The 23,669-nt window shown below is 52.2% G+C and overlaps 1 protein-coding gene across 1 annotated transcript in view; it reads left to right on the plus strand.

Moving 5' to 3' along the window:
- The first annotated feature begins 4,006 nt into the window (after positions 1 to 4,006).
- Positions 4,007 to 23,669, plus strand: part of LOC146863614 (myosin-IIIb-like) — a 547,606-nt gene continuing 527,943 nt past the window's right edge. Inside the window, exon 1 of the mRNA XM_085627644.1 lies at positions 4,007 to 5,227. Within this exon, the coding sequence (XP_085483770.1) occupies positions 5,105 to 5,227 (123 nt within the window). The 5' untranslated portion in view covers positions 4,007 to 5,104. The remainder of the gene's footprint in view (positions 5,228 to 23,669) is intronic.

The raw sequence follows: 23,669 nt of genomic DNA on the forward strand, positions 1-23,669 counted from the left end.
GCAGCCAATCAGCAACAAGCTTGTGCTTGTAATGCCTCAGCCAATCAGATGGCAGAATTCCCAAATAGCAATATCTGTAAATTTCAATACTTCACAAAAACTACTGAACTAATTTACACTAAATAAACTAAATCGTGCTTTCTAGACCAAGACCCTTTTCCCTGTCAAATTTGGGGTAATTCCGTTCACCCATTCGACCTGTAGCCTTGTCTAAAGTTTCCTATGGAAATTAACATGGAGGAAACACGTTTTGGGACCCCCCTTTTTTCTCGGGCCCCCCTTGACGAATCACCCCCAAACTTTCAACATTAGAGCTGATCTCAACAAAGAATTAGTATTGAAAATTTGGCGAAGATTCGTCAATCGGCGCCAAAGTTATTGGGAATAGAATGTTGCCATTTTCCTATGGTAACTAGGTCCTAACTATAACTACCTACTGGCGACCGCCAGTAGGTAATATATATATATATATATATATATATATATATATCACATCGACGAAGCATAGCAGACGAGGATAAACAAAGATAAATGCTCCACCACTGAAGAAACTGAGAACGGTGCCTGAGTTAGTATTTGTTTCACTTCATTTTTAGGTCGAGGGACCATCCGGCCTGCCGAAGGCAGAACCGGAAGTCCGGAGATTTAATGTTTCTTAGAGTGGCTATTTAGCCCGCCTCTCTTTTTGCTTCTCCTCCATTGGCTAGCTTCCTAAACGGAGGCCAGCCATTGGAGGAGAGAGCCGTCCCTCAAAATAGGCTACGTCTTTTTCAGTTTCGGGGGCGTGTTCCGTGCTGTTCTTTCCACTTTTTAGCCACGCCCTTTTTAGAACACCAGGAACACGCCCTCGAAGCCGAAAAAGTTTTGAAGCTTCCCGTGTTTGTACATCGGAGTATGCCAGCGCCCAGGCCAGAGGCACAAGGACACATCAGTGACTCGAGCGGCTACCGTTAACGCTTTTAAGTAAACTTGCACCAAGGTAGGCTGAGCGTTACAGTCCCCTTCCGAATGATCTAGCAGCAACTAATGTGGCGCGAACTGATAGTCGCAAGCCACCCGGGCTGTACCTTCGCAAGGGCGCGTTACCTCCTGCTCACCGACTTCAGCTACTCCCCGCCCGGTCCCAGGCTCTCTCCCGTGCGGCCGCAGCAGCGTTACGGCACTGTCCACTCCCTCCACTTCTAGGTTATCTTCTCCAAACCCCATATTGCACAGGATTTGTTGTGAGTGTCCCTGTGTGCGCGCAGGGTTCAGGCTGACCGCCTGGGATTTCTGTCTGTACGGGCTCTCACTTCAGGCCTGCGCCCAGTCGGTCCCACTATGAGTTCGGTGAGTGTGACCAACTTCTCTTGCAGGGAGGGAGAGCGAGCGAGAGAGAGAGAGGCCAGGTCCTTTAGTGTCTCACAGTGCCCATGTAGGGCTACGCTCCCTTTTCATTTTGGAGATGGTTACTGGGGAGTCTTAGCTGTGTGTACGTTAACCCTGTAAAGGCTTTCACAATCTAAGTTCGGGAAGTTTTGTCTTGTTTTAGGACTTGTGCCAAGGCTGCACACAAATAGATCTGGTGACGTCATGCCAGCGCTGCCGTCAGGTTCAGACGCTCCGGGGGGCCTTGCGCAATTGTGGGAAGAAAGGTGCAGGAAATGAAATTGCCCAACATGTCAGTCGCTTTTCTTCACACACTCAGGGGTGAGAGATGGATTGCAGCTGGGTTTGATACACCCCCTCCCCACCAGACACATGCGCACGCACATCCAGACCCGGGCATTTCTTTCACTGGATCCAGGGACCTTACTTCAATTGATCCAACCAAACGCAGCAGAACCACAACTCCCAGAATGCACAGTGCTGATAAACAAATATCACTTAGCACTGCGTCCTGGTGACCCGGGGCTGTCCGATCCTCATAAGCAGCAGGGGGCTGTAATGTTTCAACCCCCCGGGCTGTCAATACCACCTTTTGGGAAAAGCAGACGTCTTTTGTGGCCATGTATTTCCGGTCGTAGACTGTGTAATTACACAGAGAGCGTCTGGTATAGCACCTCTGCTGTTTCTAGGTGCTACAAACAGCTGGTGTCACTATGACCCAGAGCGATGGTGCTCAATATACTGACCCCGGCAGGAGGAGGGCTGGGAGTTGATCCTGAAGTGTGACCTGCAGTGACCGCAGATGTCAGCAGTGAGCGTCGAACCGCCGAGCCCTCACCTCACGATGGGCAGGTACAAGCAGCCAGGGAGCCTCGGGACTGGTTCCTTCCCAGGCCTGGCTCAGGGCCACTCCCTCCCCACAGGAGGCATAAAGACCGGGCCGAGGCTCCCCACCAGACACATGCGCCCGCACATCCAGACCCGGGCATTTCTTTATTAACTCACTTTAATATCGAAACTAAAACTCGAGCTTCGAGCAACTGGATGTCTGCCATCCAGGTACTAGCCAGGCCCAGGCCTGCTTAGCTCCGAGATCAGGCGAATGCAGGGTGGTAAGGCCCTGGCCTGTAATGCGGACATGCCAGAGGTGCCTTTTCACAGGTCTGGCGGCATTTATATAGGGATACAAAAATGATAAAAAAATAATGAGCAATACCAATAGCTCTACCTATAATATTGAGTCCATTGCATTGTAAATGCATGTTAAAAGTGGCTGCACAGCGCCACAGGACCGCCACCAGAGGTCTGACTTCTACTTTGGGTTCCTGATTCACTACTCTGTGTCTATTTTTAGAGTTCTCTGTAAGATTTCTATGGGTTCACAGGACTGGGTAACCTGATGCTCTTTAAGGTCATTATTTACCATTTACTGTGCTTTGAAAGTTAATGCAATTCAATATGTAATGAAAAATGTGTTATAAAATGCAACATTGTGGTCTCCTTTTCCAAAGTTTTCTTGGGGGGAGGAACCCCCACTCCCCGAGACCCCCGCTAGCAGTGGTCGGTCTCGCTCACTACGCACCGTGTGGGGGCTGGTCTGACGACATTTGCCAGGACTGCTTTCAGTTCCCAGTCAGGCCCTGTTGCCCCCCCCCCTCCCCCTCCCACACACACACACACACACACACACAAACACACACACTCCACTGTGCGCATGCGTGCATTGGCGGAAGCAAACAGCTCTGACTGGGCTGTTGGAAGGAGAGCCCTGCCCTCCCTTCACATCTTTATATGACTCAGACGAGGAACTTTTCTTTGAAAACTCAAGGACATTATGCCAGGGCACAGACTGGAGAAAGAAGTGTGAAGTGCAGCTGCAGAGCAGGCGCTTGGCCAGCAGAGGGCAGCAGAGGCCCGCCTTAGCTGCAGTGGCTGAAAGTTCCCAGCTGAAGCCAAACTTCACAGCAGCTGGTGTGTGCCCCAGGGCACAGCCTGCTTGAACCCACAGGAGCCGTGGGACCAGCGCAGGCTGTTGCTGCAAGAGCAGGCCTGCCTGCTGCCTGCGGGCCTGCCTCCTGCAGGAGTCCAGGCGCCACATGTGACTGCAAACACACTGCAATCAGTAAACACTGTCCTTCAGCAGGACAGAGAGGGAGGGGCAGAGGATCAGAGGGCTGATCAGGGGCGCAGCAGTGATCAGGGGGAGTGTCCGGGGCGTGTGTGAGTGTGTGAAGGGCGGGCTGGGGCAGAGAGTGAGGAGCAGAGGGCTGATCAGGGGTGCAGCCGTGCTCTGGGGGAGTGGCCTGCCTCTCTGAGTGTGTGAGGGGCGGACTGGGGCAGAGAGGGAGTGGCAGAGGAGCAGAGGGCTGATCAGGGGTGCAGCCGTGCTCTGGGGGAGTGGCCTGCCTCTCTGAGTGTGTGAGGGGCGGGCTGGGGCAGAGAGTGAGGGGCAGAGGAGCAGAGGGCTGATCAGGGGTGCAGCCGTGCTCTGGGGGAGTGGCCTGCCTCTCTGAGTGTGTGAGGGGCGGACTGGGGCAGAGAGGGAGTGGCAGAGGAGCAGAGGGCTGATCAGGGGTGCAGCCGTGCTCTGGGGGAGTGGCCTGCCTCTCTGAGTGTGTGAGGGGCGGGCTGGGGCAGAGAGGGAGTGGCAGAGGAGAAGAGGTCTGATCAGGAGTGCAGCCGTGCTCTGGGGGAGTGGCCTGCCTGTCTGGGTGTGTTAAGGGCGGGCTGGGGCAGAGGGCTGATCAGGGTGCAGCCGTGCTCTAGGGAAGTGAAGGGAGGGCTGGGGCAGAGGGAGAGACACAGAGGCAGGCAACCAACCAGGACCCCGGGGTGCAGCTGTGCTCTGGGGGCGTGGCCTGCCTCTCTGAGTGCTTCAGCTGCGTGTGTGGAGGACGCCCCGCCTCCTCCTGGGCAGGATGGGGCAGTGAGAAAGAAGAGAGTACTCTTGTCACCTGGGCAGCGTTGCTGACCTGACTAGTGTTGGCCTGGACCTGTGGAGGAGTCCCTGGCCTCTGACCCGCCTGCTCCAGTGACCTTTCACCTGCCTGTTCCTGTGGAGGGCTCTCTGGAACTTGTATCGGTCCGGGCCTGTGAAGAAGTTCCTGAACCCTGCCTGCTCCTGTGATCTCTGACCTGCCTGCTCCTGTGGGCGGGCGCCTTGAACGTTTGACCTGCCTGCTCCTGTGTAGGAGTCCCTGACTTGCCTGCTGCTGTGGTGGGCTCCTTGAACGTTTGACCTGCCTGCTCCTGTGGGGGGACTCCTTGAACGTTTGACTTGCCTCCTCCTGTGGAGGAGTCCCTGCCCCCTGACCCGCCTGGTCCAGTGACCTTTCACCTGCCTGTTCCTGTGGAGGGCTCTCTGGAACTTTTATCTGTCCGGGCCTGTGAAGGAGTTCCTGAACCCTGCCTGCTCCTGTGTAGGAGTCCCTGGCCTGCCTGCTCCTGTGTAGGAGTCCCTGGCCTGCCTGCTCCTGTGTAGGAGTCCCTGGCCTGCCTGCTCCTGTGTAGGAGTCTCTGGCCTGCCTGCTCCTGTGATCTCTGACCTGCCTGCTCCTGTGTAGGAGTCTCTGGCCTGCCTGCTCCTGTGATCTCTGACCTGCCTGCTCCTGTGTAGAAGTCTCTGGCCTGCCTGCTCCTGTGATCTCTGACCTGCCTGCTCCCGTAGGCTCCTGGGCCCTCTCACCTGCCCCGCCTGCACAGACCCTCGGGGGCCCTCACCTTCCCCTTCAGGACGATGGGAGACGCTGCCCCCGGGCAGGCGGGCTCCAGCCCCGAGGACCTGGCTGTGCTGCCGGAGCTCACTGAAGCCCAGCTGCTGGAGCATCTGCGAGGGCGCTTCCTGGAGGACCGGATCTACGTGAGTATCGGGGTGGACAATGAGTGAGTGAATGAATGAATGGACGTATATAGCACAGGAATTTGAACTGAGTCACTTCAAGGAGCTTTCTGGAGGGCTAGATCTACGTCAGTACCAGGGGTGGACAATGAGTGAATGAATAGCCGTATATAGCACAGGGATGTAAAGTGAGTCACTTCAAGGAGCTTTCTGGAGGGCCCAATCTATGTGAGTACTGGGGGTGGGCAATGAGTGAATGAATGGCCGTATATTGCACAGAAATGTGAACTGAGTCACTTCAAGGGCCCAATCTATGTGAGTACTGGGGGTGGGCAATGAATGAATGGACTTGCATAGCACTGGAATGTGAACAGAGTCCTCTCAAGGCGCTTCTCGGAGGAGTGAATCTGTGCGAGTACCATGGGTGGGCACTGAATGAGTGAGTGAATGAAGAGACTTGTATAATATAGCACTTTAAACGGAATCGTCTCAAAGCCCTTCCTGGAGGACAGGATCTATGTGAGTATCGCGGGTGGGCAATGAATGAATGAACGAATGAATGAATGGATTTATGTGACTTCGAAATGTGAACCAAGTCACCTCAAGGCGCTTCTTGGAGCAGTGACTCTGTGTGAGTAGCAGTTGTGGGCAATGAATGAGTGAATGAAGAGATTTGTATAATATAGCGCTGTAAACTGAATCGTCTCCAAGCTCTTCCTGGGGGCGTGGACCCACCTTAGTGTCAGGGGTGGGGGTCATTTTTGGGTCTTCCTGGAACAGTGAATCTACACAAGTGGTAGTGTTGAAGGGATGAATGAGGAAACATGAATTGTGCAGCGCTGTGAACCAAGCCGCTTCAGTGGGCTTCCTGGGGGTAGTAGATCCGAGTACAAGAAGTGGGGGGCTCTGGGTGCAGTTAGTCTGGCGTTGCAAGACACACGAGCACTGAGACCCCTCTAGGCGCTTCTAGTGATAGAATTATCCAGAATACAGACTAAGAACTCGATTCGCAACTCTTTCATGGAGAGGCGGTGCTCACTCTTGGAAGGGCCAGGCGCCACAGGCAGGTGGGGGGAGTCCCACCTACTCAACAGTTCTTGAAACGGACAAATAACCGTGTAGGTACTTGGTATACCAGAGTATGTGTTTGCTACTGAGACGTGCAGGTACTCCTGTAAAAGTACCGTACCCCTGCTGAGACTGCAGGTACCCTGCTGAGACTGCAGGTACTCCTGTAAAAGTGCCGTACCCCTGCTGAGAAGTGCCGTACCCCTGCTGAGACTGCAGGTACTCCTGTAAAAGTGCCGTACCCCTGCTGAGACTGCAGGCACTCCTGTAAAAGTGCCGTACCCCTGCTGAGACTGCAGGCACTCCTGTACAAGTGCCGTACCCCTGCTGAGACTGCAGGCACTCCTGTAAAAGTACCGGACCCCTGCTGAGACGTGCAGGTACTCCTGTAAAAGTACCGGACCCCTGCTGAGACTGCAGGCACTCCTGTAAAAGTACCGGACCCCTGCTGAGACGTGCAGGTACTCCTGTAAAAGTACCGGACCCCTGCTGAGACGTGCAGGTACTCCTGTAAAAGTACCGGACCCCTGCTGAGACTCAGGCACTCCTGTAAAAGTACCAGACCCCTGCTGAGACTGCAGGCACTCCTGTAAAAGTACCGGACCCCTGCTGAGACTGCAGGCACTCCTGTACAAGTACCGTACCCCTGCTGAGATTGCAGTCACTCCTGTACAAGTACCGTACCCCTGCTGAGACTCAGGCACTCCTGTAAAAGTACCGTACCCCTGCTGAGACTGCAGGTACTCCCTGCTGAGCCTGCAGGTACTCCTGTAAAAGTACCGTACCCCTGCTGAGACTGCAGGCACTCCTGTAAAAGTACCGGACCCCTGCCGAGACTGCAGGCACTCCTGTAAAAGTACCGGACCCCTGCCGAGACTGCAGGCACTCCTGTAAAAGTACCGGACCCCTGCCGAGACTGCAGGCACTCCTGTAAAAGTACCGGACCCCTGCTGAGACTGCAGGCACTCCTGTAAAAGTACCGGACCCCTGCTGAGACTGCAGGCACTCCTGTAAAAGTACCGGACCCCTGCTGAGACTGCAGGCACTCCTGTAAAAGGCCCGTACCCCTGCTGAGACTGCAGGTACTCCTGTAAAAGGACCGTGCCCCTGCTGAGACTGCAGGTACTCCTGTAAAAGTACCGTGCCCCTGCTGAGACTGCAGGTACTCCTGTAAAAGTACCGGACCCCTGCTGAGACTGCAGGCACTCCTGTAAAAGGCCCGTGCCCCTGCTGAGACTGCAGGTACTCCTGTAAAAGTACCGTGCCCCTGCTGAGACTGCAGGTACTCCTGTAAAAGTACTGTGCCCCTGCTGAGACTGCAGGTACTCCTGTAAAAGTACCGTACCCCTGCTGAGACGTGCAGGTACTCCTGTAAAAGTACCGGACCCCTGCTGAGACTGCAGGCACTCCTGTAAAAGTACCGGACCCCTGCTGAGACTGCAGGTACCCCTGCTGAGACTGCAGGTACCCCTGCTGAGACTGCAGGTACTCCTTTAAAAGTACCGTACCCCTGCTGGGACTGCAGGTACTCCTGTAAAAGTACCGTACCCCTGCTGGGACTGCAGGCACTCCTGTAAAAGTACCGTACCCCTGCTGGGACTGCAGGCACTCCTGTAAAAGTACCGGACCCCTGCTGAGACTGCAGGTACCCCTGCTGAGACTGCAGGTACCCCTGCTGAGACTGCAGGCACTCCTGTAAAGTACCGTACCCCTGCTGAGACTGCAGGCACCCCCTGTCGTCGGTTTGCACCTCTGTGCGGACGGAGCCCCCCTCGGGCTGCACTCTGCTCCGAGAGCTCCCCACACTCTGGTCCTTCCTGGAGAGTTATCCCTTGAGGGTGCTGTGCATCTCTTGTTGTGGCCTGGGCCTCCGCGCGCGCTCCATGTGTCATACATGTGTTGCTTATGTTTGAATGTGGCGCCCTTGGCGCAGTTACTGCTGAGCTGCCGCTGTGGAGGGCGCGCTGACTGAGAGCCGCTCGTGTTACTCTTGCAATAAACCTCGAGTGGACATTTCACCCGGATTTCTTGGGGCCCGGCTCCTGCAATATTTGGACCAAGGATGGGACGCAGCAGCTCCGCTTCTTTCCATCACCCTCATCACAGACTTGGCATCGGGAGGTGTTGCCACCGCGTGGACTGCTGAGTGTTCACATCTGCCCACGTTGTGTAGTGTATTTGCTCCGCTATGTTCATTTGCCCCTATGCTTGCACTGACCCGCGCTGTACTCTATGCTGGGCGGCAGCCATGTTTATTTGGGATTTCTCCTGCAACACCATTGAGATCAATGATTGCACGCATTATACCCCAGCTGCCATCCTCAGTCGGTCGCTCTTAGTACCCATGCTGCCATGTTGCTTTGGGCAGTCATTGTGCCTCCTTCAAACTGCTTTTGAATGGTGTGTTCTGTGGAAATGACGTCCATTTGACTGTTAAGGCTTTGTTACAAGTTGACGAGTCATGCTTGCCTCACCCCTTGGATTCCTCTGTGTAGACTTTATCGCACGAGGCTTTACGTGGCTTCCTGGCCTTGAACTGCAAGTTTCGCTGATGTGTGGTTAGAGCCTCGGCGACAGTCTCTGCAACACATTTTTGCATAAATTGCCACATTCCGGCAGAACCTCGCGAGCCAGCAGCATGTGGCAAAGATGGTTTAAAAATGATCTGATCGCGGAGTTTGATCCGCAGCACAAAGGGCCAACAGGTTTTTGAAGTAGCCACAAACGCAGATGAAGGTCAGACAAGACGTATGTATTGCTCCTCACCACCACCGCTTCCAGAGAATGACAGGAATAACGTTTAGCCCTTGAAGCATGCACATTCCGTCACCATGGCAATATCAGAACCATAGCAACAGATGCAACAATATCTCCCTTTCTCACCGACGAATTAAGATTAAACAAACTAAAAGAAAAACGAGCAACCAAAAATAAATAAAATAAATAGACAAACAAGAATAGATGAAAACATAACAAAAAGTTTAACTTTCCTTAAACTAACTAATACATTTAATCAATCCATACGTTTGGGAACAAATCTCATACGGCTACTTTTCCTGACAAACGGAGTAGTAGACATATTTTGACATGAGCCATTGCCAGTTGAACTATTCCCACTCAAATCTATCTCCATCTTATCAATTGATGATTTACCAGTAGAGCCATCAGGATTGGGTTTCAAGCCCATTTGATGTACATCTTTATCAGGTATTCTATAAATCTTGGAAACATTCCACCAATTGTTCCCCTTTACTCTCTCAGCTAAACGCGACACTGAATCAACACACATTGGTTGACTGAATTTTGAAAGACCTTTAGGTACATTGTGAGGATTTTTAATTTTAACCCAATCTCCCGCCTTGATTTTGTGAGACCATGCTTCTCTGTTATCCATTTGTCCTGAATGGTTTGACATGTTTTCTTCCACATTAGGTTTTTTTACATGCAAGTATCTGCGCGTCTCTCTCAATTTCCCCTTCAGAGAATAACTAGGACAACCTGGACGATAGTCCCCACTGCCGCATCCAAGCTGGATGTTAGACGGACCGGGAGGGTCGGCCGAGGACACGGGGAGAGGTCTCCGGGGAGAGCCGTCTCCAGCGATCGTACAGACGAGTAACTTCCCCCCCACAGAGGTACACCACACAAAGATAAGGTTTTGACGTTCTTTATAAGCAATCTTTAGGTACGATAGAATGGTACAAGGAGGTCAGGACTCAGGGGTCCCCTCGATTCTAGTCTCTTGGTTGGGAAAGGGGGTAGCGGGACAGTCTTGTTACCAATCTGGTAGCTGAGATGGTATGATGGATAGCTCACAATCCTCGAGCTCGGCGTTCTAGATGGACGGGCCGCGGCGGCGCCAGCAGGTCCCGGTGAAGATGGTAGTTACAACGGTCCGCGGCAGCGCCAGCAGGTCCCGGTGAAGGTGGTAGTTACAACGGTCCGCGGCAGCGCCAGCAGGTCCCAGTGAAGGTGGTAAGTACAACGGTCCGCGGCAGCGCCAGCAGGTCTCAGTGAAGGTGGTAGTTACAACGGTCCGCGGCAGCGCCAGCAGGTCCCAGTGAAGGTGGTAGTTACAACGGTCCGCGGCAGCGCCAGCAGGTCCCGACGAGGATGGAGGATGCAGAAGGCCCCGGCAGCGCCAGCAGGCAGGACGATAGTTCGCAAGGCAGGGCTACGGCAGCGCCAGTAGTCCGTCAGGGATGAGTTCTTCACGGTGTCTCTCGACTCCAGGATACAACTGCCTTCCTGCTCTGGAGCTGCCCCAGTTATAGGTCTGGTGCCCTTTGATGTCCGGACCCTCGCACTTGGAGGTCGGGAGGTCCGGGATGAGGGAGTCCAGACACCCCGCAGGGGGGTGGAGCCAGCGCCCGGGGGAGCTGGGGGGCGATCGGCACCTGGCGGGGGAGAGCCATCGACACTTCTTTCTCCCATCGACCTGCCAAGTGGTCCGCTCACCTCCTGGGTGGATGGTGGTGCCGGGATGTCGGGGCCTGGCCAGGCCCAGGGTTAAGGTCGAGCTGAGGCCACGCGGCCTCGTGGTGCAGTGTCCAAGATGGCGGCCGGGCCGGGCGAGGGAGCCGGTAGTGGTTCGGCCCCATGATACAGAGAGGTCCGGGGGCAGGAGTCCCGTCTGGGGACGGGGTGCGGGTTGTTTCTGTGGGTAACACCTGGAGGGCCGGGGCTCGGGCCCTGTCATGCGGGGAGGGAGCAAGCCCTTTATGTGGCCTGTCCAACATGCGTCCCCCCCCCCCAGCTGAAGGCGGGGAGAGTCACCCATCCTCTTGGGGACTCTCCTCGTCGAGGCGGAAAAAGCGTGACAGGCCATCTGCGTTGGCGTGGTCTTGGCCCGGTCGATGTTCCACAGTGAAGTCCATCCCCTGCAGGGAGATGGACCAACGCAATAGTTTGGGGTTTTCCCCCCGCATCTGCATTACCCACTGCAGGGGTCGATGATCTGTTTGCACCCGGAAGTGGGTACCGAAGAGATAGGGCCGGAGCTTTTTGAGGGCCCACACCACTGCGAAGGCCTCCCTCTCGATGGTGCTCCAGCGCTGTTCTCGGGCCAGGAGGCGTCTGCTGATGAAGGCCACCGGTTGGTCAAGTCCCTCGGAGTTCAGCTGGGAGAGGACCGCCACGATGCCATGGTCGGAGGCATCTGTTTGTACGATGAATTCCCGACTGTAGTCGGGGGCCTGGAGCACAGGGGCAGTGCACATGGCGGCTTTCAGCTTCTCGAAGGCCGCTTGACAGTCTGGGGTCCAGTTGACCTTCTTCGGGTGGTTTTTGGATGTGAGTCCCGTGAGGGGCCCCACAATGCTGCCATAGTCCCTCACGAACCGCCGGTAGTAGCCGGTGAGTCCCAAGAAGGCTCAGATCTCGGTCTGCGTGACTGGAGGCTGCCAGGACTGGATGGCAGCGATTTTGAGTTGCAGAGGGGCCACCAGACCACTTCCCACCTGGTGTCCGAGATAGGTCACGGACCCCTGACCAATTTGGCACTTGCTGGCCTTGATTGTGAGGCCGGCCCGTTGGAGGGCCTGCAGGACCTCTCGGAGGTGGTGGTGGTGGTGGTCGGACCAGTGGCGGCTGTACACAGCGATATCGTCCAGGTAGGCGGCGCTGAACTCCTCGAGCCCCGCCAAGACCTGGTTCACCAGTCGCTGAAAGGTAGCTGGGGCATTCTTCATGCCGAAGGGCATGACTTTGAAGTGGTAGTGGCCATCGGGGGTAGAAAAGGCGGATCGTTCTTGGGCCCGGGGTGTGAGACCGATCTGCCAGTAGCCCGCTGTCAGGTCGAAGATGCTGAGGTAGCGGGCAGCCCCCATGCGGTCGATCAGTTCATCCGCTCGGGGGATGGGATGAGCGTCGGTTCTGGTGACAGCATTCAAGCCCCGATAGTCGATGCAGAATCGGAGCTCAGGAGTGGTGCCGGGGGCAGCAGCTTTGGGGACCAGCACGACCGGGCTGGCCCAGGGGCTGTCCGAGGGCTCGATGACCCCGAGCGTGAGCATCTTTGATACCTCCTCTTGGATGCAGGCCCGTACCCGATCTGGTACGCGGTACGCCCGGTGTCTGATAGGGTGACTGTCCCCAGTGTCCACGTCGTGCAAGCACCAGGGGGTGACCCCTGGGGTGAGGGAAAACAAGGTAGCAAACTGCAGCAGGAGGTCCCGGCAGCCTTGGCGCTGTTCTGGGGTGAGGGCATCGGAGAGCCGGACCCCGTCCACGGAACCATCTTTCTCAAGAGTCTTCAGGAGATCAGGGAGAGGCTCGGAGTCTTCTTCCGCTCCACTGTCTGTAGCCATCAGGAGGCTGAGCTCCGAGCGCACAAAGTGGGGTTTGAGTCTGTTGGTGTGGAGGACCCGGAGGGGGTTCCATGGAGATTCCATATCGATGAGATAGGTGACGGGGCTCTTGCGTTCGACCACTTTGAAGGGCCCCGTCCACTTGTCCTGCAAGGCACATGGTTCGGTGGGGGACATCACCCACACTTGTTGGCCAGGTTCGAATTCGATGGAGGAGGCATTTTGATCGTACCATTTTTTCATGTCCTCCTGACTGGCCTCAAGGTTCGCTTTCGCCATTTCTCTGAATCGCCTGGTCTGATTGCGTAGGGTCAGGAGGTACTTGAAGACGTCTGGAGGGGTCTTTAGGGGGGCCATCTCCCAACCTTCTTTGACTAGGCTGAGGGGCCCTCGCACAGGGTGCCCGTACAAGAGTTCGAAAGGGCTAAAGCCGAGGGACTTCTGGAACTTCTCGATAGGCGAAGAGGAGGCACGGAAGTAGTACATCCCACTGGCGACGGAGGGGCTCTTCCAATCCCCCAATCATTCCCTTGAGCGTGCGGTTGAACCGCTCGACTAGTCCGTTTCCTTGAGGGTGATAGGGGGTCGTGAATTGGTAGGTGACCCCGCACTGTTGCCAGAGGGACTTCATATACTTCGAAATAAAGTTTGTGCCTCTGTCGCTGACGACTTCTCGGGGGAAGCCCACCCGGGAGAAGATCCCCATTAAGGCCCGGCCGACCACCGGGGCTGTTACAGTTCGCAGGGGCACAGCCTCGGGGTAGCGGGTGGCGTGGTCCACCAGTACCAGGATGAACCGATGTCCTTGTGCTGTACGGGGGTCCAGGGGCCCCACAATGTCTATTCCCACCCTCTCGAACGGGGTGGTGACAACTGGGAAGGGTTGCAGAGGTGCTTTGAGTTTGCGGCCGCTCTTCCCGCTGGCCTGGCACGTGGGGCAGGACCGGCAGTGGTTGAGGACGTAGTTTCTCATCTTTGGCCAGAAAAAGTGGGTCACCAGGCGACTGTAGGTTTTGTCCTGGCCCAGGTGTCCAGCCAGAGGGACATCGTGGGCCAAATTTAACAGGAAGTCTCTAAAACGGAGGGGCACCACCAGCACTCGACTGGCCCCTAACTCCGCGATTCTCTGTTCACTGTACAATAGGTCGTTGTCCCAATAGATCCAATGGGCTCCGGTGGTGTCCCCTGCGCTCTGGGCGAGGGCTTGCTGGCGGAGTCCCTCGAGGGAGGGACAGGTCTTCTGTTCTTGACGGAACTGTTCCTGGGTGGGCCCCCCTTCTTGACGCCACTGAGCCAGGTTGGGAAGGTCCTGGGGCTGAGCGAGCCCTTCGGGGGTTTGCTCTGGGGGGTCGGTATGGTCGGTGTCCTCTACTGGAGCGATCGGGGGAGGAGGTGCTGGCCATTCTGGTTCTTCTGGTCGGGGGATGGCACGGGCGGCCATGGACCGGGTGGTTACGCACGCCCAGTCCGGGAGGCCCACCATCCCCAGGTGCTCTCTTCTTTCTACGGCGGCCCACGGGGAACTCTCAAGATCATTCCCCAGGAGACAGTCCACGGGGGCATCATCTCGGACCGTCACCTTCAACATGCCGGAGACTCCTCCCCATTCGAAGGGGACGCAGGCCATCCGACATAGACTCTCCGAATTGTCGGCTGAACGGACGGGGCAGAGAATGTTCGGCAGGATCTGCTCTGGTTTTACCAGGTGACAGCGGACGGCCGTCACACTGGCCCCCGTGTCACGTAGTGCTTCGGCCCGGCGTCCATTAATGTTCACCCACTGACTATATTTTCTGGTGTTGGCGGGTAGGGTAGCCCGCGGGACCATGTTTCTTCCCCCTAGGCACGCTAGAACCATGGCGGCCGGTTCCCACTCTTGTTGTTCCTGCTCGTATTCTTCCTGTTCTTCGGAGATTTGTTCTCCCCCCCAGGGCGGCGGCAGCTACCTGGCGGGGTCTCGGAGTTTGGTTCTGTGGACAGTTCGGGTCATTGGCGTAGTGGGCGACTTGCTGGCATCGGTGACACGTGACATTGGCTCGGAACCCCGGGCGCATCGGGGGGTTGCCCCGGCTGGCCGGGGGCGGGGTGCTGGCAGCGGGAGCGGCCGGGACGGTGTCTCTTCCTCGTCCCTGGCCTCCTCCTCCTCCTCGGGGACGGTGCTGACCTTGGTTATTCCGGTTCTGTTCGTGCGGCCCTCTCCGGCCCACTCGGGTGCTTTCCCACCGGTCAGCTTCGGCGGCGAGTTGCCGTGGGTCAGTCAATTTACTGTCGAGGAGGTGCTGCCTGAGCTCAACGAAGCAGTTGTTAGAGAGGTGCTCCCACACCATGAGATTAAAAAGTTGCTCGTAGGTCGTTGCGTGGCTTCCCTTGATCCAACCCTCGAAGGCTCGGCTGAAATAGTTGACATATTCCACCCAAGTTGTACCCGGGATCCGGGTGCAGTCTCGGAACCTCTGGCGGTACATTTCGGGTGTGAGCCCATATCGGGTGAGGAGGGCAGCCTTCATGTGGTCATAGGATGACATCAGATGGTCTGGGAGCTGTAACAGGGCATCGCGGCCTTCATTGACGAACCTCCCCCATAGACCGGCTCCCCAGTCACTTCGATCGATCCGGTGGGAGGTCATGGCGATCTCGTAGGCCTTGAACCACTGTTGTATGTCGTCCTCTCGGACATACTCTCGAACGACATCCTTGGGGATGTGGACTTTCTTTTCTGTCGCTCCTGGGGTGCGCGGTTGCTCGGGCACCCCCAGTTCTTTGTTCTGCTTCCGTAGGTCTATTTCTGCCAGTTTGCGCTCGTGTTCGTCCGCTAATCTCTTTTCTTCGAGCTCTCTCTGCCTCTGTTTTTCTTCCCGTTCTTCTCGGAGCCGCAGATGTTCTAGGTTCAGTTTTTGTTCGGCTAATTTTAGTTCACCGTCCATTTTGAGCCGTGCCATTTCTAGCTCATGTAGTCTGCTTTTTTCTCTCTCTTGGATCTCTTCCTGCGAGAGACCCGTTCTTCGCTCCTCGGGAGCCGTGGTGTTCCTCTCTGATGCTGCAATGTTTTGGTCCGGGGATCTGGCGGCCCCGGTTTCTGCCCACGACTCAATGGCGTGCTTGAAATCGTCTTTGGTACTCAGGCCGGTGGTAGCAATGCCTAGTTCAATGCAGAATTGTTTCAATTCACGATGGCTGTACTCTTCCAATTTCTCCATCTGGAATTTCTCGGTGGATCCGCTCTCTTTGGTTGTCATTGTGGTTTCGTCGTGGGGTGAGCTACTCTCTGTACGATTACGCGTTGATTCGGATCGCGCCGCTGGCCACCAATGTTAGACGGACCGGGAGGGTCGGCCGAGGACAAGGGGAGAGGTCTCCGGGGAGAGCCGTCTCCAGTGATCGTACAGACGAGTAACTTCCCCCCCCACAGATGTACACCACACAAAGATAAGGTTTCGACGTTCTTTATAAGCAATCTTTAGGTACGATAGAATGGTACAAGGAGGTCAGGACTCAGGGGTCCCCTCGATTCTAGTCTCTTGGTTGGGAAAGGGGGTAGCGGGACAGTCTTGTTACCAATCTGGTAGCTGAGATGGTATGATGGATAGCTCACAATCCTCGAGCTCGGCGTTCTAGATGGACGGGCCGCGGCGGCGCCAGCAGGTCCCGGTGAAGGTGGTAGTTACAACGGTCCGCGGCAGCGCCAGCAGGTCCCAGTGAAGGTGGTAGTTACAACGGTCCGCGGCAGCGCCAGCAGGTCCCAGTGAAGGTGGTAGTTACAACGGTCCGCGGCAGCGCCAGCAGGTCCCAACGAGGATGGAGGTTGCAGAAGGCCGCGGCAGCGCCAGCAGGCAGGACGATAGTTCACAAGATAGGACTACGGCAGCGCCAGTAGTCCGTCAAGGCTGAGTTCTCTCGGTGTCTCTCGACTCCAGGATACATCTGCCTTCCTGCTCTGGAGCTGCCCCAGTTATAGGTCTGGCGCCCTTTGATGTCCGGACCCTCGCACGTGGAGGTCGGGAGGTCCGGGATGAGGGAGTCCAGACACCCAGCAGGGGGGTGGAGCCAGCGCCCGGGGGAGCTGGGGGGCGATCGGCACCTGGCGGGGGAGAGCCATCGACACTTCTTTCTCCCATCGACCTGCCAAGTGGTCCGTTCACCTCCTGGGTGGATGGTGCTGCCGGGATGTCGGGGCCTGGCCAGGCCCAGGGTTAGGGTTAGGGTCGAGCTGAGGCCACGCGGCCTCGTGGTGCAGTGTCCAAGATGGCGGCCGGGCCGGGCGAGGGAGCCGGTAGTGGTTCGGCCCCATGATACAGAGAGGTCCGGGGGCAGGAGTCCCGTCTGGGGACGGGGTGCGGGTTGTTTCTGTGGGTAACACCTGGAGGGCTCGGGCCCTGTCATGCGGGGAGGGAGCAAGCCCTTCACGTGGCCTGTCCAACACTGGACACATACTGAACGTAGCAACTCTCCCTCTCAGCACCTCAAAAGGACTTTTCCCAAACTCCGTGCCTGGTGTGGTCCAATGAGCCCACAACATACTCTGTACCGCTCTTTTAATATCAATATTTCCGGAAATTGCCCATTGCACACAGTCCACCAAAATGCGATTTATGCGCTCAATGAAACAATTCCCTTGTGGGTGGTAAAGAGCCACTCGCCGATGGTTAATACCAGATTGATTTAAAAAAACTAGACATCTCTTTGGAGACAAACTGTACTCCATTGTCTGACACTATCTCCTTTGGAAAACCTTGCCTTGCAAACAGGCTTTCTAAAAACTAAATAACTTCATTTGTGTTAGGATCAGACATAAAACAAACCTCCCACCATTTGCTGTGGTAATCTGCGATAACCAAAGCAAACTTGTATTTGTTGGACAATACATTGAATGGCCCAATGAAATCCAATGCCAATTTCATCCAAGGACCAGAAGGTAAATCAACTTTCACTTTGGGTGGAACAACCGTCTTAATTACTTTGTCACTAGCGCAACAAGTAAAACACCTCACAACAACACCCTCAATATGGCGATCCATTGAGGGCCACCAATAAATTGACCGAATTCTACGTTTGGTGCATGTTTGCCCAAGATGACCCTCATGTCCAGCCATAATTATGCGCTCTCTCAAGCTTGCTGGGGGTAAAAATTTATCACCACGTAAAATCATCTCACCCCCTTCTAGAGACAATTCATCAGCCACTTTTGAAAAAGGTTGCAAATCACTATCTAGAAGTTTTTCCTTTGGCCAGCCTTTAATGATGCATCTTCTCACTTCTTTGAGAACAGAATCGGACTGCATTGCCTCAAACCACTCTTCCTCTTTGAAACACCCCTCTTTACACACATCAATACTTGCTATTAAACATTCCTCATCTTCATCTCCAGTAGATTCACTCCTTACTTCTGGCAAAGGCTGTCTGGAGAGTAGATCAGGTCTTATATTTTTCCCTCCAGGAATATGTTCAATTACAAAATTATATTGAAGAAGTTTGGAACTCAATCTAGTGATTCTAGGAGTATGATCTTTTACTACAACACCATTGAGAATAGGAATGAGAGGTTTGTGATCCGTTAATAGCTTTAAAGATCTACCCCAGAGAACTTTTAAACCTCTCAATTGCCCAACAACAAGCCAGCAGTTCTCTCTCGATGACAGAGTAATTTTTCTCACTGGGACGTAATGATCGAGAGATGAAACCAACCGTATGTTCAACACTGCCTTCCATTTGAGTCAACATGCCACCAAGGCCATCCAGGCTTGCATCCACAGATACTATAGAATCCAAAGAAGGATCAAATGGAGTCAACATTTTACAAGAACCAAGTTCACTCTTGATGTTATCAAAGTCAGTTTGACATTTTTGATCCCATACAAAAACAGTACCTCTCTTCAAGAGCTCCCGTAAATGAGCAGTTCTGGCTGAAAAGTTGGAAATAAATTTTGAATAAAACTCACACATCCCTAAAAACGAAAAAACTTGCTCTTTGGTTTTGGGAGAAGGAACCTTGACAATAGATTCTATCAGACCAGATGTAAGCAGAATTCCCTTTCCAGATATACAATTTCCAAGATACTCCATGGACTCCACACAAAAAACACACTTGCTCCAATTTCCTACTATCCCCTTTTCTTGTAATCTATTTAAGACTTCATGCAAGCTTTTGTCGTGTGAAGATCTACAGACTCCTGCCACTAGAATATCATCTTGGAATACAACCGTGTTGTTAACACCCATCAAGACTTTTTCCATTATGCGCTGGAACACGGAAGCCGCCGAAGCTAGACCAAACGGCATCCTTCTGAACTGGAAAGTCCCAGATGGAGACACAAACGCAGTTAAATGTTTGGATGTTGCATCCAGTTCAACTTGATGAGAAGCCGAAGATAGATTTATCTTCGAAAACCATTTGAACCCTTGGAACTTAGCTACTATATCATCAATACGGGGTAGAGGGTGTGAGTCCACCCATGTATTTTTATTGAGACAGCGCAAATCAATACAGACCCTGAGATTCCCATTTTTTTTCCTCGTGACCACCAATGGACTTAACCAAAGAGAAGACTCGATGGGCTCAATCACACCTGATTCACACATTTTCTCCAACTCCTTTGTTAAGTCATCCCTAATACTCAGGGGTACATTTTGCAATTTATGTTTAATTGGACTAGCCCCTTCTTTTACTTTGAGATGTTTAAAACCACTAATTAAACCTAGTGTGTCACGAAAAACATTAGGAAATTTTCTTCCCCAACTGGAAGGATCTTCATTACCAGTAAATTCACTTACAATAGACACTGGTTCCTTTGTACCAGGTCTGAGGGTCATTCCAAATAAACCTTGGTGATACCACCCTAAAATGTTTAATCCTTTTATAGCCACATAAATCTTACTAGTTATAGATCTCTCTTTGAAAACTAATGTGCTTTCAAAAAACCCCTTTAGTTGAATCTTCCTTCCTTCGTACGATACAGGACTTTTATCAGGAGGTTCAAGGTGCTTATCCCCCCACACAGATTCAAACAATTCTTCAGTGATCATCGTCATACGTGCTCCTGAATCAGCAAGCAACTTCAAACTTTTTCCATCGACTATAATATCCACAATGGGATCTACACACTCCTCACCATCATCTTTGACCACTAACATTAAATCACTCGTGGAGCTTACGACTTCTGTGTCACTCTCCACTTTGTCATTCTCCTCCCACACAACATTAATGTTCCTCCTAGCAGTACATGCTTTAGAGAAATGACTTTGCTTACCACAGTTTCTACAAGAAGCGTTCCTAGCAGGGCAAATACGTGAATTAGGGAAGTGCGAAGGAAAACCACATTTGGAACACACATTTTTCTTTTGAGTGTAAAATTGTTTTTTTTCCTGTCTAAACATAGATGATTTCCCTTTCATATCATTTATGTTTTTCTCAGACCCGCTATTATTCTCCGCAACATTCTTCCCTTCATTAACTACACCCACCATTGCTTTTTCTGATCTAAGCTCATTTGAGGAGGTTTGAGATAGCTCTATACTCTTGACTATGGAAATAGTCTCCTCTAGAGAAGGGTTTTTTAACGTTAGTAGCTTCTGTTGAACTTTTTTTATCTCTACATCTTACAACTATTTGGTCCCTGATAAGTTTAGACGTATATTGATTTATTGAGAAACAAAAATTAATTTGCCAATGAAGAGTTTCGAATAGAGAGATTCCGCACACATGGGTTTGTGGATGAGCAGCCAGATCCCAATAGCGTCGCCAATTGAAGTAGCCACAAACGCAGATGAAGGTCAGACAAGACGTATTTATTGCTGCTCACCACCACAGCTTCCAGAGAATGATAGGAATAATGTTTAGCCCTTGAAGCATGCACATTCCGTCACCATGGCAATATCAGAACCAAAGCAACAGTAGATACAACAGTTTTTCATATTTTTTTTTAAAGCTATGGCACCTTCTGACGAGTCTGGTAGTTGGGATGAAATCTCTGAACCTGTTACCAGACTCAAGAAGAAATGAACGGAAGAACCTAGTGTATTACTTGAACGGATCCATTTCTTTAAAAAGAAAATATTGTCTGATTAAGCTGCAGGAGAATTTGACTTGGCGTCCTGGTTGTTAGCGGCAACCTGCACTTTGGTTCATCCCTTGACGCGTATCGATCGGATCAGTTTGTTTACAGCTCTTTGTCTAAAAAGATACAGGAGAGACTCCTTAGCTGCAGGGATCCTTCATTAAGTGAAGTCCTGGATTTGACAAAGAATATTGAACGCTCTATTGTGTCTCCTCGCATGAGGACTCCGAAGAGTGCCATGCCTTCTCCACCTTTGTGAATACTGTGGGATCTTCCAAACATCTCGATGCAGTTCACTTGTGGGGCAAGAGTTCTAAACCTATGCCTCATCATTTTCACCATTTTTAGGTCTCGCTGGTTATCACGTAAGCGATCGCTCAGCGAGACTCTTGTAAAGGGGCTCCCAGAAGTGCTCCCAAAAGCGGATTGCATGGCGAGCACGCGCAGAATCACGTGCATCGTGCCGCCATGCAATCCGTTTGGCATCCTACTTCAAAGGGTCCGCTCCCCCGCCTGGAATGCGCTCCCCCGCCCCATCTCTCATTCTTTCTTCTCTTTCTTGTCCATTGCGCCCTCCATTCCCTGACTTTCTCTCTTTTCCCCCCCATACTTTATTTCCTTTTTGTTTCCTCTGCCTCCTTTCTATCTGTCTCACTCACTTCCTTGCGTTCATTTCACGGCTGTTTTGGCATTGCATGGTGGTAGTATTATACCCAAAGCTTTACAGACGCGCGCATATTCAATAAAGTTAAATGTGAGTTTTTGAGAATCAGTTTGTGCAAGCTGACTTTGATTCCTCTAAAGGCTTACTTTTTGAAGTTCGGGATCCCGTGAAGGGTTTCCCCGTAGCAGGAGTTCTTTGTTTCCTCACAATTGGGGCCGTTCATGAGGAATTTGAGGAGTTTAAGTGTCTGAGACTTGGACGGCATTTTTGACAGATTTTGACTTGTTCTTCACGTGCTGTCCTTCTTTGACCTCCAGACAGTGATCACTTGCCCTGGGTTTCGCTATCAGTTGAATTTATGTACGAGTCTCCGTTGTGTTTTGTGATAAGTAGTGTGTGATAGGACTTCTCAGTGGACATTTTTAGTTTCGTTCCTAATTCTGCTCGACAGGCATTGATTGATAGTTTTTGTACAATGCCAGTGCTTGTTTTGTAGAACAGGAGGTACATGTTTTCTGTTGGTCGGGATTTATGCTAGGGGCCAGCGATTGCCAGTGATATAGTAACTCCCTAATGGCCTTAAATTCCCTTTTCAAGCAAAAACAGGATCACAAGTTGCACGGTTTTGCACGCCTTGCATTAGCCAAAGCGGTAAATTCTAGGTACACTTGCACCTTACAAAAAGCAGGTGGCATTTATGCCTAGTAAATGGCCTGGTGGTAATGAAACATGAGGGAACAGGTGCAGAGGTTTCTTAACCAACATGTTATTCCTCATTAATAGGCCATGAACTAATCATTGCAGGCAATAGTCGGTTGTTGCTGTACGGAAACGATAATTGCAGGTGGAAAATTACCTCCTCACCATTACCGTTCAACTTGTGATCTGCCCCTTGGTGTAATAGTTGGTGTTTGTTTGTGGGGTCCTAGACTTCACTACCTAGAGGAGGGTTAGATTGACAGCCCTTTGCAGTAGTTTCATCCAGTGCTTTACTGCTTGGCCTTTATTTCTTCTTTTGGAAGCATAGAAAGGCTGATATGAAGTTTCCGGTGTGCTGAATGTTATTCCCCGACTGTTGTATTTGCTTCTTAGTTTGCTAGTCTTCCTCTTAAACCCTATGCTTGTTTTAGTTGACTCTCACCTTGTATGACTTTGGTGTTCGTTTTCATCATTTTCAGGCACCAAAAGCCACCGTTCATTTTGCTTCTGTTGAGGATCTTTGTTCCTCAGGGGAATACTGCAGGGGCTGCTGATTCTTCTAAAGTGACTGTCAAGTTATTCATGCACTCATTGAATAGGATGGGCTTTAAGTGGGATGAAAAAAACTGGGCGGGGATCCTCTCAAAGGGGCGTGGTCAATGTAATTAAGGGTGTGGCTTAAACACGTAAGCTAAAAATCTGTGCTTAGCATAGTGTGCCTCCCAACTTTTATTTTGCTGTTTGGGTCATTGCAGATACATATATGATCCAACAAGTAACATCATACCTACAAGTCCGGACTATTGGTTTTGTTAATGGTTGTCAGTTGCAGTTTATAAATAAGCAGCAACTATGGCTTGTATATAATATTGAACAAGCTTCCAGTTAATACCCTGGTGGCACCACGACAATGTTGCTGCTCTTGAGTTTCAAATAGAGAAGGGAAATCCAGAGAGAAAATGACTCTCTTTAAAGGATTTCCCTTCTCTGCAGCACTCAGCTGGCATGACCTTCATGTCGTAAGTTCCCCACTAGTGAGCAGTGACAGCACGCGCACGTCCATGTGCCTGCTGTCACTGCAGTCCAGAAAAAAATGGACCCGCCTGTGCCAGGGAACAAAAGAGAGCCCGATAGAGACCCGTTTCGAGGCCTCCTTTAAACTAGCATTGAAAATGCAATAGGTCTCGCCTTTAAGTGAAAGCCATTTCCTTTGCTAATGGTATTGTATAGCAAAGCAAATGGCTTTAACTTAATGAAAGGCGAGACCTATTGCATTTTTAATGCTTGTTTGCTTTGGGGTGGGTCCTGTTCACATTTGTTATTTTGCCCGATATCCTGCTGTAGGTAGGCATTGCCCCAACTACAAGAAATGTGGACATTTTCACAGTTTGTGTGCGGTGAGTCAGAATTCGATGAGGGTGTACAGCATTGATGTGTCTGATAATGACAGTGGTGGATTTCTAAAATGCTGTGTTAAACCTGGAAGTGTATTCTGTGGTGGTTGGTAAAGTTAAGAATCCTGGTTTGTCAGGTAACTTTGGGTAGTGCCCTCACCCTTGATATGATGTGTGACTCTGGAATGCCCATTGGAATTTCTCATACCTAATTTAATTGCATTGAGGTGAAAGTGTGAGTTCGAAAACGTTAGATGTTCACCCAAAGGCATATTTTGA

Source organism: Triturus cristatus, chromosome 2_1 (genome assembly GCF_964204655.1).
Source record: "Triturus cristatus chromosome 2_1, aTriCri1.1, whole genome shotgun sequence".
Taxonomy (NCBI): Eukaryota; Metazoa; Chordata; class Amphibia; order Caudata; family Salamandridae; genus Triturus; species Triturus cristatus.